This window comes from Sus scrofa, chromosome 6, assembly GCF_054392235.1.
Source record: "Sus scrofa isolate SSC_HxYL_T2T_F1_AM1 chromosome 6, Sscrofa_HxYL_maternal_Yorkshire_Landrace_v2.0, whole genome shotgun sequence".
Classification (NCBI taxonomy): Eukaryota; Metazoa; Chordata; class Mammalia; order Artiodactyla; family Suidae; genus Sus; species Sus scrofa.
In genome coordinates this window covers 103,123,711-103,140,470 of record NC_139388.1, presented here as the reverse complement: position 1 = coordinate 103,140,470, position 16,760 = coordinate 103,123,711, and the positions used below count along the sequence as shown (strand labels likewise).

General features: G+C 37.1%; 1 protein-coding gene and 1 non-coding gene across 2 annotated transcripts in view; one reads left to right on the top strand and one right to left on the bottom strand.

Annotated features, from left to right (window-relative positions):
• The window catches only part of TWSG1 (twisted gastrulation BMP signaling modulator 1), a 49,160-nt gene that overhangs the window by 11,519 nt on the left and 20,881 nt on the right, over positions 1-16,760 (top strand). Inside the window, exon 3 of the mRNA XM_003127831.5 lies at positions 12,591-12,690. Within this exon, the coding sequence (XP_003127879.1) occupies positions 12,591-12,690 (100 nt within the window). The remainder of the gene's footprint in view (positions 1-12,590; positions 12,691-16,760) is intronic.
• On the bottom strand, positions 13,772-13,875 carry LOC146402716 (U6 spliceosomal RNA). The gene has a single exon (XR_014808796.1). It is a non-coding gene; the product is annotated as a U6 spliceosomal RNA (small nuclear RNA).

The following is a 16,760-nucleotide window of genomic DNA, read 5'->3' as shown; positions in this document are numbered from 1 at the left end:
TCCATATGCTGTGGGTGTAGCCAATAAATAAATAAATAAATAAATTTTGAATCAACATTGTGCTTCTACCTCAGAAATCTCAAGACCCACAGTTCTCTTTGTAGCTCAGCGGGTTAAGAACCCGGCATAGTGTCCAGGAGGATATGGTTTTGATCCCTGCCCTTGCTCAGTGGGTTAAGGATCCCACGTTGCTGCAAGCTGCAGGTGTAGGTTGCAGATGCAGCTTGGATCTGGTGTTGCTGTGGCTGTGGCATAGGCTGGCAGCTGCAACTCCGATTCTACCCCTAGCCTGGTATGGTTATAAAAAGACAAAAAAAAAAAAAATCTCAAGGTCCATTTTGTATTAAGAACTGAAGAAGGAGTTCCCGTCGTGGCGCAGTGGTTAACGAATCCGACTAGGAACCATGAGGTTGCGGGTTCGGTCCCTGCCCTTGCTCAGTGGGTTAATGATCCGGCTTTGCCGTGAGCTGTGGTGTAGGTTGCAGACATGGCTCGGATCCCGCGTTGCTGTGGCTCTGGCGTAGGCTGGTGGCTACAGCTCTGATTCAACCCCTAGCCTGGGAACCTCCATATGCTGCGGGAGCGGCCCAAGAAATAGCAACAACAACAACAACAAAAGACCAAAAAAAAAAAAAAAAAAGAACTGAAGAACCCTTAATTGACTTGTGAGTACTTTTAGTTAATATTTATGGTCTTATTTAGCATGATATGAACATTATGTTTCATGAAGATATTCAAACTTAGATTCAGAGATAATGGATGTGGTCTTCTAGCATTTTACTGGTTATCTGAATATTTAGGACTTTAAATGTACTGAATTGGCAGTCTGCTTTTTTATTCTAAAAATTGATTTAACTATTAAATAAATCTTAGGTTATCTGAAATAATTTGGGATTTCAAAACAGTTTCTTATTAATAATTCTAGTTTTTTAAAATGTATTTTGTTTTAACTTTAAAATGTAGGTAGTTCACATAACTTTAGGGCTTTCTTACCGTAGTAAACTACAGTATTAACTTTCTTTTCCTTTTTATTTTTGGTCATGTCTGTGGCATGTGGAAATTCCTGGCCCAGGGATTGAATCCAAGCCACAGTGACAACACTGAATCCTTAACCACTAGGCCACTGGGGAACTTCTCTTTCGTTTTTCCTTACTCAGTGCTAATTAAATTCCACATTAGTTTCTTGCAAGAGTTATTTTGCAAGTAATATGCTAGTAATTTATGTTAGTAACATTTTGGTGTATAATAACAATGTCCCTCTTTCCTCTTATAAACATTACCTTATTTTCCTATAGTGTTTTCTCTCTTCTTTTCTACTTCCTTACTCTTAATGGTTGTGGCTCTAACTTATTTTTTCCTGTTTTTCTTCATTTAACAGCTCATGAAAATCTTTGAAATTAATGTCCAAAAATAATGAGTTAGACCTGATAAAATTTTCTTTTTTTTTGGCTGTGCATGCAGCCTGTGGAAGTTCCCGGGGCAGGGGTTGAACACATGTCACAGTAGTGACCCAGATTGCTGCATTGACAATGCTGGATACTTAACCCACTCTGCCACAAGGGAATTCCTAGACCTGATGTGATTTAAGGGAAGAATAAGTCATGTTAGCAGTTAGAATAACTGCTTAAGTTTATAAATGGAGACTAAAATTATTTTCACTGGCTGTTTCATTTGTTGAATTATTATATTAAAATAAAGGTGAGGATTTTGGAGTTCCTGTTGTGGCTCAGTGCTAACGAACTTAGCGTATCCATGAGGACATGCTTTCGATCCCTGGCATCGCTCAGTGGATTGAGGACCTGGTGTTGTCTTGAGCTGTGGTGGAGGTTGAAGATGTGGCTGGGATCTGGCGTTGCTGTGGCTATGGCATAGGCTGGCAGCTATAGCTCCAGTTCAACCCCTAGCCTGGGAACCTCCATAGGCCACGGGTGTGACCCTAAAAAATAAAAAAAATTAAAAAAAAAGAAACAAATGTGAGGATTTCATTGGGACACTTTGAAGTTTTCAGATATATATCTATTTTAATAGGGAGAATAGTAAAATAACTCCCCATTTACCCATCACTCTGCTTCAACACTGATCAGCATCTGGCCAGTCCATTTCCCTCTATGCCTAACCCCTCTTCATCCTATTTGGGTGATTTTAAAGAAGTGCTTTGAGGTACTTTTAAAGTAAGTAGGATTAAAATTTTGTTTTGAGTGCTATTGGATATATTTTGGTAGCTCATAGATATATATAAACTTGTAATTCTGATTTATTTCGCCAGAAGGATAAATTTTGCTTTCTGTAGTGTCAGTAGTATTTCACTTAAGTTTATGTTATTTTCTTTTTTTCCTCTTTTTGTCTTTTTAGGGCCACACCTGCGGCATATGCAGGTTCCCAGGCTAGGGATTGAATTGGAGCTATAACCGCTGGCCTACACCACAGCCACAGCAATACCAGATCCGAGCCAGGTCTGCAAACTACACCACAGCTTATGGCAATGCCAATCCTTAACTCACTTGGTGAGGCCAGGGATCAAACCTGCGTCCTCATTAATACTAGTCAGAGTCATTTCCACTGATCCAAGACGGGAACTCCAAGTTTATATTATTTTCAAGGCAAAAATTTGCCAATTAGAGTTTATAAAGAACAACGTGATAAGATTTGGTTTAGGTATTTCCGTTCTGAGTTTGAAAGTCTCTCTGATGTTTTCCTTTAAAGGTATTAATATGTCAAATAGATTTACTGCAAGTAGCAATTATAATTATGTTTATTCTTTTAAATCAAGACTAATTGTTTGAGGATGTTGTTTTATTATTTGTTTTAAATCCCTACATGACCTAATAAGGGTTGTGAAAGTAGTACCAGCACAGGTGCAGTCTAGTGCCATGTTGGTTCATCTTCATAATTATCTTTGTTTTTATTTATGGGGGTTTTAAGTCAAGATATTACAAATACTTAGAGTTTCTTTGATTTAATATTTAAGGACCTTAGTTTGTGGTTTTGAGTGTTTTTTCTTCCTTCCTTCCTTTCTTTTTTTTTCTTTTTTGGCCACCCCGCGATATATGGAATTCCCAGCCCAGGAATCACATCCAAGCTGCAGCTGCAGCCTAAGCCAGAGCTGTATTAACATTGGATCCTTAACCCATTGTGCCAGGCTGGGGATTGAAACTGCATCCCAGCACTGCCAAGATACTGCCCATTCCGTTGTGCCACAGTGGGAACTCCTTGAGTGTCTTTTTTTAATTGTACAAATTAAACTGCATCTTTTTTTTTTTTTTTTTTTTTTTTTTTGCTGCACCTATGGCTTATGGAAGTTCTTGGGCCAGGGAGTGAATCCAAGCTGCAGCTTTGATCTGCAGCACAGCTGTTGGAACACCAGATCCTTAACCCGCTGCACTGCATTGAGAACTCCTAAACTGGATCTTAAGAAGTCCTACAACCTAATTAAAAGTTTACTTGCCATTATAAAAATACTTTGTACTCAAAGGGAATCCACAAAATACATAGAAGTAGAAAAAGGAAAGTAAATCATTTATAGTTCTATTTTCCAAAAACAGGCTACTCTTAATATTTCGATACAGTCCTTTCTAGGCTTTTATTCTGTATTTAGGTGATTTTAACACCTAAACATAGAATATAAGTTGTATGTTGTATGTACAACTTTTTTGTTCTGTGTTTTTCGCCAGCCTTATTTTTTATTCTTCTTTGTGAAAAAAATATATGTTTGGAGAACTTTAGGTTTAGCTTGAAAGTAGAGAAATATACTATCAGAGTTAGAACTGTCTTCTACTTTGCTTTCTTTAATACTAGTTTATGTATAATGCTTTACATTTCCCTTTTTCTTTCTTTTTTTTTTTTTTTTTTTGTCTTTTTAGGGCCACATCTCGGCATATGCAAGTTCCCAGGCTGGAGCCCAATAGGAGCTGTAGCTGCCGGCCTACACCACAGCCACAGCAATGCCAGATCTGAGCCACATCCACAACCTACGCCATGGTTTGTGGCAAGGCCGGATCCTTAGTCCTCTGAGCAGGGCCGGGAATCAAACCCATGTTCTCATAGATACTAGTTGGGTTCTTAACCATTGAACCACAGTAGGTACTCCTATATTTTTCAATTCAGGTTTGTTATATTAATAAATTTATGGACCACAGTGTAGCATGTTGGTCTTTCAAAGATGAGATAAAGTATATCTCCCAAAGCATTTTTGGGGTCAGATTTATTGAGCTGTAATTCACATACAGTACATTTCACTCTTCTTAGGTGTACATTTCTATGATTTTTGACAAACATATGCTCATGTGACCACTACTACGGTCAAGGTCGGGAATATTTTCATTTAGAAGTTCCTTTGTGCCCCTTGTAGTCAAGACTAGCCTCCTTCCCAGCCTTATCACCTCTCCACGACACTGATTGATTTCTCTCTATATAATTTTACCTTTTATAGAATGTCTTATAACAGGATCATACAGTTTGTAACCTTTTGTGCCTGTCTGGCCTCTTTCAGTTAGTATAATGCCTATGAGATTGACCTGTTTAGTTTTGTGGATCAGGTGGTTCTTTCTTTGGTCTTGCTGAGTAGTGCTCTGGTATATGAATGTACCACATTTCATCATCTGTTCACTTGCTGATGGACATGAGTTGTTTCCAGTTTTTGGTGACTATGAATGAAGTTATTTTCTTTCACATATAAGTCTTTATGTGGATGTATGTTTTCATTTCTCTTGAGTAAATACCTAGGAGTAGGATTGCTGGATCATAAAGCATCTGAAAAACAGATTTGGTGTTACTTGCTACAGTTTTCAGACTAGGACTTGAATCCAGATCCTGTAAATCCAAGTCATAGACTGTCTGCTAGACTATAATGTTGTTTTCAATGGTAATATTTCCCTTTTTTAACAATAGTGCTAACAAACCTCTTAGGTTTTGGCAATAAAGAATGGAAGTGTTTAACAGTAATTGAACATCAGAACATAAATAAAATTTTTCCTCAAGTTATTAGTTTTCATCTCTGGGCTAAAAATTTAGAAGTTTATAAAATAAATTTTAACTCTTAAAGTCTAGGCTTAGTCCTAGATGAACAACTCTCCCCCTAAATTTATTTTGTTTAGAGGATTAAGATCTCATCAGAAGTTAAGTTATATAGAGAATAAGATTTTTCATTAAAATTGATTGAATAATTATGTAAAATCTGTCTGCTGGCATAAAAAAATGAAATTCTTGGAGTTCTCATCGTGGCTCAGTGGTTAACAAATCTGACTAGGAACCGTGAGGTTGCGGGTTTGATCCCTGGCCTTGCTCATTGGGTTAAGGATCAGGTGTTGCCGTGAGCTGTGGTGTGGGTCACAGACGCGGCTCGGATCCTGAGTTGCTGTGGCTCTGCTGTAGGCCGGCAGCTACAGCTCCGATTCGACCCCTAGCCTGGGAACCTCCATATGCCACGGGAGTGGGCCAAGAAATGGCAAAAAGACAAAAAAAAAAAGAAAGAAAGAAAATTATCTGTCATATTCAAGATTTTCACTAATACAAATGTAGTAAAGTGCATCTGAATGATTAGACTCTTCCCACAACTTTCCATTTTACCAGATTTTCATTTCACATAAGATTTTTAAGCAAATTGCTAAATTATCTCTAAATACTCATACTGGTCAGTATAGGATAGCCCACGAGTATAGATTTCTGTTTTCCATGGTAAATGTATTGAATAGTGTGATCACCAGATTTTTTTTTTTTAATCAGTAAATTTTTTTTTTTTTTTTTTTTGTCTTTTTGCCTTTTCTTGGGCTTCTCCCGCGGCATATGGAGGTTCCCAGGCTAGGGGTCCAATTGGAGCTGTAGCCCCCGGCCTACGCCAGAGCCACAGCAACGTGGGATCCGAGCCATGTCTGCAACCTACACCACAGCTCACGGCAATGCTGGATCGTTAACCCACTGAGCGAGGGCAGGGACCGAACCCGCAACCTCATGGTTCCTAGTCGGATTCGTTAACCACTGCGCCACGACGGGAACTCCTGATCACCAGATTTTAAGAACATCTAATAGGGTGGGAATTCCCTTCGTGGCAGAGCAGAAACGAATCCGACTAGAATCCATGAGGATTTGGGTTCAATCCCTGGCATTGCTCAGTGGGTCAGGGCTCTGGCATTGCTGTGAGCTGTGGTGTAGATTGTAGACAAAGCTCGGATCCCACGTTGCTATGGCTGTGGTGTAGGCCAGTGGCTACAGCTCCTATTCGACCTCTAAGCCTAGGGGTGGCACAGGTACAGCCCTAAAAAGCAAAAAAAAAAAAAAAGAAAAAAAGAAAAAAAAGAAAAAGAAAAATCTAGCATGATATGTCACACAAAACAGATGTCTACATGTCGCTCTGGCCCTGACACGCAGAAGCAGTGGTGGTAGGAACAGCCTTGAGTCACAGTACCGTGACCTCTGGTGAGTAGCTGACTCTCTCCTTCCAGCCTTTCATCTCTACCAGGAGCAACACCCACACTTTCCCTGAGACATGCAGACCAGGGAGGCAGATGATAGGATCATTAACTGGCCAAAGCAAAAAAAAAAAAAAAAAAAAAAGAATTAAGTGTGAAATCCCAACTCACTGGTTTTGCAGCTCTTAGTGAATGATACTTATATTACCTTTACAAACAATGATTAACTTGGGCGACAGCACTTGTAATTGTATTCAGGTACTGAGAGTGAAAGATGTAATAATGCCTTTGATTAAATAACCTCAAGGATTAGCTAAATTTAATTATGGGCTCATTCTCTCTAAGAAAGTAATAACTATAATTATTAAAAAGCTAAATTAATAAGAAATAAGCTTTATATTCTCATTTTAATGTTTAAAAAGCAGGAATAGCTATCCAAAACAGGGGTCAAATCTCAGCCACTTACTAATTTAATAATGTACAAATGTCATAACCATATATGAAGATAAATAATACCTTGATAAGGGCTTTATGAGTTTCAAGATAATGCCTTTAAAGCACTTTAGCACAGTGTCTATTAATGTCACATAAAACCCGCTTAGGAACTTTGGGGGAGGTAGTGGCAGGAAACAAGGGGAGGCACTGGCTCAGTCTTTCCTTTCAACTCTGTGAACTTTGTGTTTGGTTGGGTTCCCACGTTCATCCAACTGAGCGGTGCTCAAGGTTAGTTATAGGGAGGTTAGTGAGATTCATAAACAGCGGTCCACACAGAAATCCCACATCTCAGCACAACCTTCTTTATAGTTAAGAAGGGAGACTTTAAAGTAGTAGTAAAATTAAAGATAATAATGAGTTTCTGAAGGTGGTGATAAGGAATGAAAACATGGAGGAATGAAAGGAATCAAGAATTTAAGACCTCTTTCTGAATTTTGGTAGATGGAATGTTCTGTTATGCAGCTGTTAAGTTACATTGGCAGATTTTTTTCAATATGAAAGTACATACTTTTTAAATCAAGAGAGTATGCAATCATTATTTTACTAGAAACACAGGAATTTACCAAGGTGGGCTGGGTGTTTTCTCCTTCTACTCTAGTAAGTTTTGTTGTTGTTGTTTTTTTAATGGCTGCACCCTTGGCATAATGAAGTTCCAGGGCTGGGATTGAATCAGAGCCACAGCTGCGGCAGCACCAGATCCTTAACCATCTGCACTGGGCTGGGGATTGAGCCTGAACCTCCACAGGGACCTGAACCAGTGCAGTCGGATTCTTAGCCCACTGTGCCACAGCAGAAACTCCTACTCTTATTAGGTTTTCTTTCAAAGTCTTTTATATTTAAAAAAAATACCTTGAAAATGTAAAGTATTCCTTTTATCTTTACTCTAGCCTCTTCAGCAAAGCTTTTTTAGTTACCAGAGATCCTTTATGTCTTCATAACTGCAACAACTAAATTAAAGGTTTCTTTTTAAGTTTTCTGAGGAAAAGATTATACCTAATTTAAATGGAGTAGTTTTTCATGGCTTTTTTTTTATGATCCTTGATTCTTCACAATTACATTTGGTTTTTTTTTTTCTTTTTTATTTCTAATTCTTGACTTACTTATGTTCTTTGTATTTGAAACATTCATTCCCAACTGTAGTATACGTGCTGTCAAATAATAAAAATACAAATTTCCAAATGTATTTATGACCAAACATTCAGTAGTGGATTTTGAAAGACGTATAAAGTGAATAGAATGGATTGCTTGATGAGCTACCCATGGTTGTTATTCATAGAAATTTATTGTTTCCATTTTCCCCTTAACTTTAAAATAATAGAAACAGTGTAAATCATTTCCACACAATTTTGCTCTCTAGATTTGCTGCTAGGTTTTTGACATCTTAAATGCCATCTGTTACTTTGTATATTATTTTTCTCCTGGCAAGTGAGAAGTTAAATGTGTAATGCTGGCTAAAAAGTCTGTTTGAGGATTTTGTTTTCATTATTTTCTAATCTCCTGAAAAGAATGCTAGCATGAATCTTGAAGAATACAGATTATTTGATACATTTTGAGGCTTATTTACTATAAAATTTCATAAAATGAGATCAGATTTGCTTTATTAAGACAGATTTTTCAGTCTTTTCTGTAGCAAGATGGAAAGAAAATATTAGCTAGCATTCAACCAGTTTTAACAGTAATTTTTACCAATAAAATCTTAACCTGAATCTTTGTCTTTTTAATAGTATAGTAATAAAAGCCTGTGTTTAAGTCATTTCTCCCATGTCCTGGCTTCCTATAGCCTCTCACTTTGTATTCTATCAGTAAATTAAATGTCATTAAACATGTTATTAAATGCATTATTCTATCACACTGACATGTAAAATACCACATAAGCATCTATTAAGAGGGTGTGAGATACATTTAATCTTGAGCGGTAGATAATCCAGGCAAATTCAAGCAATTTTCAGTAGTCTTGGTTTTAACCTTCCATTAAGTTGGAAGTAATCTGGTATTATCATCCACCCTTTCATTCCAATTGAAAACACCTCACAAATACCTGACAGTAGAAAGCATAGTAAATGTTCTAAAATTTCAAATTTCTTTAATAGAAGCCTTTATTTATTTATTTTTATTTAAAAAATTTATGGCTGTATCCACAGCATATGGAAGTTCCTGGGCCAGGGGTTGAAACTGAGCTATAGTTGTGACCTACGCCACAACTGTGGTAATACCACATCCTTTAACCCACTATGCTGGGCCAGGGATCGAACCTGAGCCTCTCTAGTGACCCAAGTTGCTGCAGTCAGATTCTTAACCCACTGGGCCACAGCAGTAACTCCTCTAATAGAAGCCTTTAAATTGACATTCATTTTAAAATTATTTAGCATGATATATAGTAATTCACATAACAAGCTACCATTTGAAAGCTGTGGTAGGAAAAAGAGACTTATTCTTGGAATAAATTTGTTACTTTCCTAATTTGTTTCTCCTGAACTACATAGATAATGTAAATATACATAACTAAGACAGTAACAGAATAGTTCTATGCATAATGTAAATTAAAATTTTTAAAAGCTTTATTTCTTGTGACTAAGTGGCAGTCTTTTTAAAACTAAAAAACAAAGATTAATCAGTATCCTTAACACTGAAGGTGTCTTTTGAAAAATGTATATTAAGAAAATATTTTCTCAGTCCAAAGACAGAACAGGCAGGTTTTTAATGGAGAAATGAATCACAAAATACAGCTTTTATTTTATTTTTTGGTCTTTTTAGGGCCACACCCACAGCATGTGCAAGTACCCAGGCTAGGGGTCGAATTGGAGCTACAGCTGCCAGCCTGTACCACAGCCACAGCAACACAAGATCTGAGATGAGTCTGTGACTTACGCCACATCTCACAACAACATTGGATCCTTAACCCATTGAGCAAGGTCAGGGATCGAACCCACATCCTCATGGATACTAGTCAGGTTCATTACCACTGAGCCACGATGAGAACTCCAACTCTCTTTTTTTAAATTTCCAAATAAATTTGAGCTTATCTGAATCAAGCATCTGCAGTTTTAGGATGAAGAGTCTATATGTCTCAGGAAGTCCCTGCCTTTTAGTCCCTCTCTTTCAAACAGGTGTAGCAAAGTTACTTAAGGCCTGCATTACATGAATGTGGCCTGAGTGTAGAATTCCTTGGTACTAAAATATTGTAATTTGTATATATTATATCACAGGTATATAGTGACATCAAACTAATGAATTAGAAAATAGCACAGATGTTGATCCTTGAAAACGCTGTGTAACTGTGTAATAGCTAGGAGACATTTGGAGAAAGCAAGGAATTAAATGCTGGTTTTGCTATATCTGATAAGGGATAAGTGGTTAATATCCAAAATATATAAAGAACTCATCAACTCAATAGCAAAAAATCCAAATAATCCAATTAAAAAATAGGCAGAAGACCTAAATAGACATTTTTTCCAAAGAAAATTAACAAATGGCCAACAGGTATATGAAAAGATGCTCAACATCACTGATCACCACGGAAATGCAAATTAAACCCACATTGAGCTATCACTGCATACTTGTTAGAATGGCTGTGATGGCCACCATTAAAAAGACAAGAGATAGCAAGTGTTGGTGAGGATATGAGGAGAAGGGAGTCCTGGTACACCGTTGTTGGGAATGTAATTGATGCAGCCACTATGGAGAACACCGTAGATGTTCCTCAAAAAATTAAAAATAGAACTACCATATGATCAGCAATTCTACTTCTGGGGATATATTAAAAAGAAATGAAAACCTAACTCCAAAAGGTATCTGCACTATCTTGTTCATAGCAGCATTACCTAAAATAGCCAAAATATGGAAACAGCATAAGTTTCCATGGATGAATGAATGGATAAAGAAGTTGTGGTATATATATAAAGTGAAGTACTATTCAGCCATAAAAAATGAGGAAAGCCTACCATTTGCAGCAACATGGATGGACCTTGAAGGCGTTTTGCTAAGTGAAATAAATGTAAAAAACTCCCAACAAGCACATAGAAAAAGAGATCATATTTATGGTTACCAAAGTGGGGGTATGGGGAGAGGGAATTGGAGGAGGGTGGTCAGAAGGTACAAACTTGGCATTATAAGATAAATAAGTACTAGGGCTGTAATGAACAACATGATGACTGTAGATATTCCTGCTGTATGTTTGACATATAGGAAAGTGAAGGGAGTAGATCCTGAGAGTTCTCATAAGGAGAAATTTTTTTCTTTTTAGTGTATGCATATGAGATGATGGATATTAACTAAACCTATTGTGATCATTGCACAATAAATGTAAATCAGACCATCATACTGTATACCTTAAACTTATACAGTGATATATGGCAATTATTTCTCACTAAAACTGGAAAGATATCAATTTGCAAAAAATTGTCATATTAAAATGAGGGATTGACTCCAGTAGTCTCAAAACATAATAAGATGAATTTAATAGAGATAAAATTATATGCTGTTTTTTTTTTTAAATATGTATATCTCATAAACCAGGAAAAGCCAAGTACACAGTGTGATCACAGACTTTCTCTTTAGGTTGGGTTTGTTTGACAGTGGCTGTCTGGTGGCCGGGGAGGGGGCAGAGGGAAGGCTAAAGGAATTGCCTCGTAGCCTTGTTTACAAAGCAAGCCATATTAATTAGTTTTCATGAGAAACAAACCACCTCAAAGCTTCGTGACTTAAAACAATAATCATTTATTTAGTTCTTATTTCTGTGAGTCAGCAGTCTGGGCCTGTATCAGCTGGTTCCCTTTTTCTGGGCTTATTCCTGTGTCTTTTGTTACCTGCTAATTAGTTGGTGGCAGGTCGAGCTGGGATGACTTCAGATGAACCAACTTCTCCCAGGCTTCATGTGGCTGCTGGGCAGAGTTCTAGGAGAAGCAATGGAAATTCTCTAGACCTCTTGAGGCCTAGATGCAGATTTGACATGAAATCACTTCCACCAAATTCTGTTGATCAAAACGAGTTTTAAGATCGCTTCCATTCAAGGGGTCTGAAAGTAGACCCTGTCTCTTGATCAGAACAGCTGCAGAGTTACATGCAAAGACGGAGACAAGGCAGGAGAATAATTGCTGCCTTTTGTAAACAGTCTGCCACACCAAGCACACTGTTTAATGTAGTGTAAATTAATAAAAATAGTTTTAAAAGATGCTTTTATTCACACTTTACATATTGAGAAACCACAGCTCCCACTCTATGTCACCTGGCTGTGCATTTAGGTTATTTGGACAGTGTAAGAAAAAGTAGGTTTTGTTCTTGTGCTGAATTATTTGTTAAGGTAGTAGGGAAGGTAAAGTTATGGGTTATAAAGTAAAATATTTTTGTTTTTTCAAAATAAAAGGGTCTAAAATATATTCACTATGTCCAAAAGAAGATCTAAATCTACTTGACATTGTAGATATTTATGTTCGTACAGTTAATGATATTGAATTTAAAAATTACTATAAGTGCAAATATTATAGTTTTTTGCTACAAAATATTAACGTTTAAGGGAGTTCCCTGGTGGCCTAGTGGTTAGCACTTTCACCGCTACAGCCCAGGTTTGATCCCTGGTCTGGGAACTAAAACCCCACATCAGGACTCTGCATACCATGGCCAAAAAAAAAAAAGTTAACAATTGTAAATATAGTTATTTAGAAATTTAGATTTGAACATCTGTCTCATTTCTAGGAGCTCTGCCAGTGCCGACCTGGAGAAGGAAATTGTTCCTGCTGTAAGGAGTGTATGTTATGTCTTGGGACACTTTGGGATGAATGCTGTGATTGTGTTGGTAAGTTGACGTAAAATAAAGTTTCTTAATATTTTTTATCACAGAATCCTTGACTTTAAGAGACTTTAAAAAATATAATTGTGTTTTAAGTTTGTAGACTAGGGTGTATTAAGACATAGGTGTTTAGGATGTTGTGTTATTGAGTTTGCTTGTATTGAATAGTATTTACGTATATATTTTTTATTTTTATAGAAATGGCCTAGGAGGAAATTAGAAGTGCTCATTCTTTTTTTTTTTTTTTTCCTGCTTTATAAGGCCACACCTGCAGCATATAGAAGTTCCCAAGCTAGGGGTTGAATCAGAGCTACAGCTTCCAGCCTATGCCACAGCCACGCCAGATCCGAGGTGTGTCTGCGATCTACACCACGCTTACGGCAATGATGGATCCTTAATTCACTGATCGAGGTCAGGGGTCGAACCCGCATGCTCATGGATACTAGTCAGATTCGTTTCCCCTGTGCCACAACAGGGGCAACCTCATGGTTCCTAGTGGGATTCGTTTCCACTGCACCATTTATCATATTGAAATAAACTTCAATTCCCTCTATATCTGCTTTGTTGAGAGTTTTTAATCATAAATGGATGTTGAATTTTGTCCAGTGTTTTTTCTGTATCTATAAAAGTGACCATGATTTTTATCCTTCATTTTGTTAATAGGGTAGATACGATATATTGATTGATTTGGAGATGTTGAACAATCCTTATGTGCCTGAAATAAATCCTATTTGATCATGGCATATGAACCTTTTTATGTATTTTTGAATTTGGCTTGTTAATATTTTGTTGAGAGTTTTGCATCTACGTTGTGTGCCTGAAATAAATTCTGTTTGATCATGGCATATGAACCTTTTTATGTATTTTTGAATTTGGCTTGTTAATATTTTGTTGAGAGTTTTGCATCTATGTTCATCACAGATACTAGCCTGTAATTTTTTTTTTTTTTTGTGGCATCCTTCTCTGGTTTTGGTATCAGTAATGCTGGCCTTGTAAAATGTATTTGGAAGAGTTCCTCTTCTAACTTTTCTGAGAGTTTGCAAAGGAATGATTTTAAATTCTTTGTGTTTTTTTGTTTGTTTACTTTAAAAATATGGAATGCTTCATGAATTTGTATATCTTCCTTGCACAGAGGCCATACTAATCTCTGTATCATTCCAATTTTGGTATATGTGCTGCTGAAGTGAGAACTATTAATTCTTCTTTGTATGTTTAATAGAATCACCTATGAAGCCATATGGTCCTGGACCTTTGGAGGCAGTGGTGGTGGGGCTTTGATTACTGATTCAAACTCCTTGCTAGTGATTGGTCTTTTCAGATTTTCTTTTTCTTCATGAGGTCCGTATTTTTAGATTGTTTGTTTATAAGAATTTATTCATTTTTTTTAAGTTATCCAATTTTGGTGTATAATTGTTCGTAGTTGTCTCTTATGATCCTTTGTATTTCTTTGGTATCAGTTGTAATATCTCCTCATTGTAGTCCTCACTCTTTTTTTCTTGGAGAATCTAGCTAAAGGTTTGTCAATTTTATTTATCTTTTCAAAGACCTCTTAGTTTCATTGATATTTTCTCTTGTCCTTTTTATATTCTGTTTTATTTTTTTTCTGCTCTAATCTTTATTTCCTTTATTCTACTACCTTTGGGCTTTTCCCCCTAGTTTCTTGTGTTGTAACATTAGGTTGTTAATTTGAGACATTTCTTTTTTCTTGAAGTAGGCATTTATTACCATGAAATTCTCAGAACTGCTTTTGCTGCATACCATATATTTTGGTATTTTCATTTTCGTTTGCAAGATTTTTTTGTCTATTTTTCAGGGCAGCAGGTGTGGCATATAGAAGTTCCCAGGTTGGGGTTGAACTGGAGCTTCAGCTGCTGGCCTGCGCCACAACCACAGCAATGCAGGATCTGAGCCACATCTGTGACCTGCATCACAGCTCATGGTAATGCGGGATCCTTAACCCGCTGAGCAAGGCCAGGTATTGAACCCTCATCGTCATGGATACTCGTCAGATTTGTTACAGTTGAGCTGCAAGGGAAACTCTGTGTGTGTGTGTGTGTGTGTGTGTGTGTGTTAACCAACACACAGTGGTAACTGTGCCGTTTGGCTTGTTCCAGGAAAAAGAGTTGTGCAGTTCTTATCCTGAGAAAGAATGATTATACATGTTCATATCTCTACAGTTTTGGAAGCCACTGGTGTGCTTCTTAGCCAGTTACCTCCCCCAAGATATTATTTACCTTTAAGAATTTAATGGCCAGTTTTAAACTTTGAGCAAATTTGTAATGCACCATTATCTTTCACTTTATTTAAAATTATAATTGATTTATAATGGGCCAATTTCTGCTGTACAAAAAAGTAACTCAGTCATTCATATTTATATGTTCCCTTTCTTATCTTCCATCTTGGTCTTTCCCAAGAGACTGGATATAGTTCCCTGTGCTATTCAGTAGGACCTTGTTTATCCACTCTAAACAGAATAGTTTGCATCTACTAACCCAGAACTCCCAGTCTATCCCACCCCCTCCCAACTCCCCCTTAGTAAACATAAATCTGTTCTCTATGTCTGTGAATCTGTTTCTGTTCTGTAGATAGGTTCATTTGTGCCATATTTAAATTCAACATATAAGTGATATCATACGATATTTGTCATTCTCTTTATGATTTACTTAACTTAGTATGATTACCTCTAGTTGCATCCATGTTGCTGCAAATGGCTTTTTTTTTTTTTTTTTTTGGTCTTTTTGTCTTTTTAGGACCACACCTGAGGCATATGGAGGTTCCCAGGCTAGGGGTCCAGTTGGAGCTGTAGCCACTGGCCTGTGCCAAAGCCACAGCAACTCAGGATCTGAACCATGTCTCTGACCTACACCACAGCTTATGGCAGCTCTGGATCCTTAACCCACTGAGTGAGGTCAGGGATCGAACCCACATCCTCATGGATACTAGTCGGGCTCATTAACCACTGAGCCACAATGGATACTCCTATTTTGTTCTTTTTAATGGCTGAGTATTATTCCATTGTGTATATGTACCACATCTTCTTAATCCATTCATCTGCTGATGGACGTTTAGGTTGCTTCCATGCCCTGGCTATTGTGAATAGTGCTGTGATGAACACAGGGGTGCATGTATCTTTTTGAATTGTAGTCTTGCCCAGATATGTGCCCAGGAGTGCGATTGCTGAATCATATGGTAGTTTTATAGTTAGTTTTCTGAGGAACTCTACACTGTTTGTTGTAGTAGTATATCAATTTACATTCCACCAACAGTGTAGGAGGATTCCCTTTTCTCCACATGCCCTCTCCAGTATTTGTTATCTGTAGACATTATGATGGCTATTTTGACCAGTGTGAGGTGGTACCTTATTGTATTTTTGATTTGCATTTTCTAATAATTAGATGTTGATGTTGAGCATTTTTTTTCATGGGTTTACTGGCCATCTGTTATATCTTCAGAGAAATGTCTATTTAGATCTTCTTCCCATTTTTCAATTGGGTTGTTAGTTTTTTTGTTGTTGAGTTGTATGAGTTGTTTATGTATTTTGGAGATTAAGCCCTTGTCGGTTGCATCTTTTGCAACTATTTTCTCCCATTGTATAGGTTGTCTTTTCATTTTTTTAATGGTTTCCTTTGTTTTGCAAAAGCTTGTCAGCTTGATTAGGCCCCATTTGTTTATTTTTGTTTTTATTTCTATTGCCCTGGGAGACTGCCCTGAGAAAATATTTTCTGGTTTATAAAAGAGAATGTTTTGCTTCTTCTAGAAGTTTTATGGTGTCATGTCTTATATTTAAGTCTTTAAGCCATTTTGAGTTTATTTTTGTGCATGGTGTGAGGGCATGTTCTAGTTTTATTGATTTACATGCAGCTGTCCAGTTTTCCCAGCACCCCTTGCTGAAGAGACTTTTCCCCATTTCCTTTATTGAAGATTGACAGTAAGTGTCTGGGTTTATTTCTGGGTTCTCTGTTCTGTTCCCTCGATCCATATGTCTGTTTTTGTACCAGTACCTCACTGTCTTGATAACTGTAGCTTTACAATACTGTCTGAAGTCTGAGAGAGTTATGCCTCCTGCTTTGTTTTTT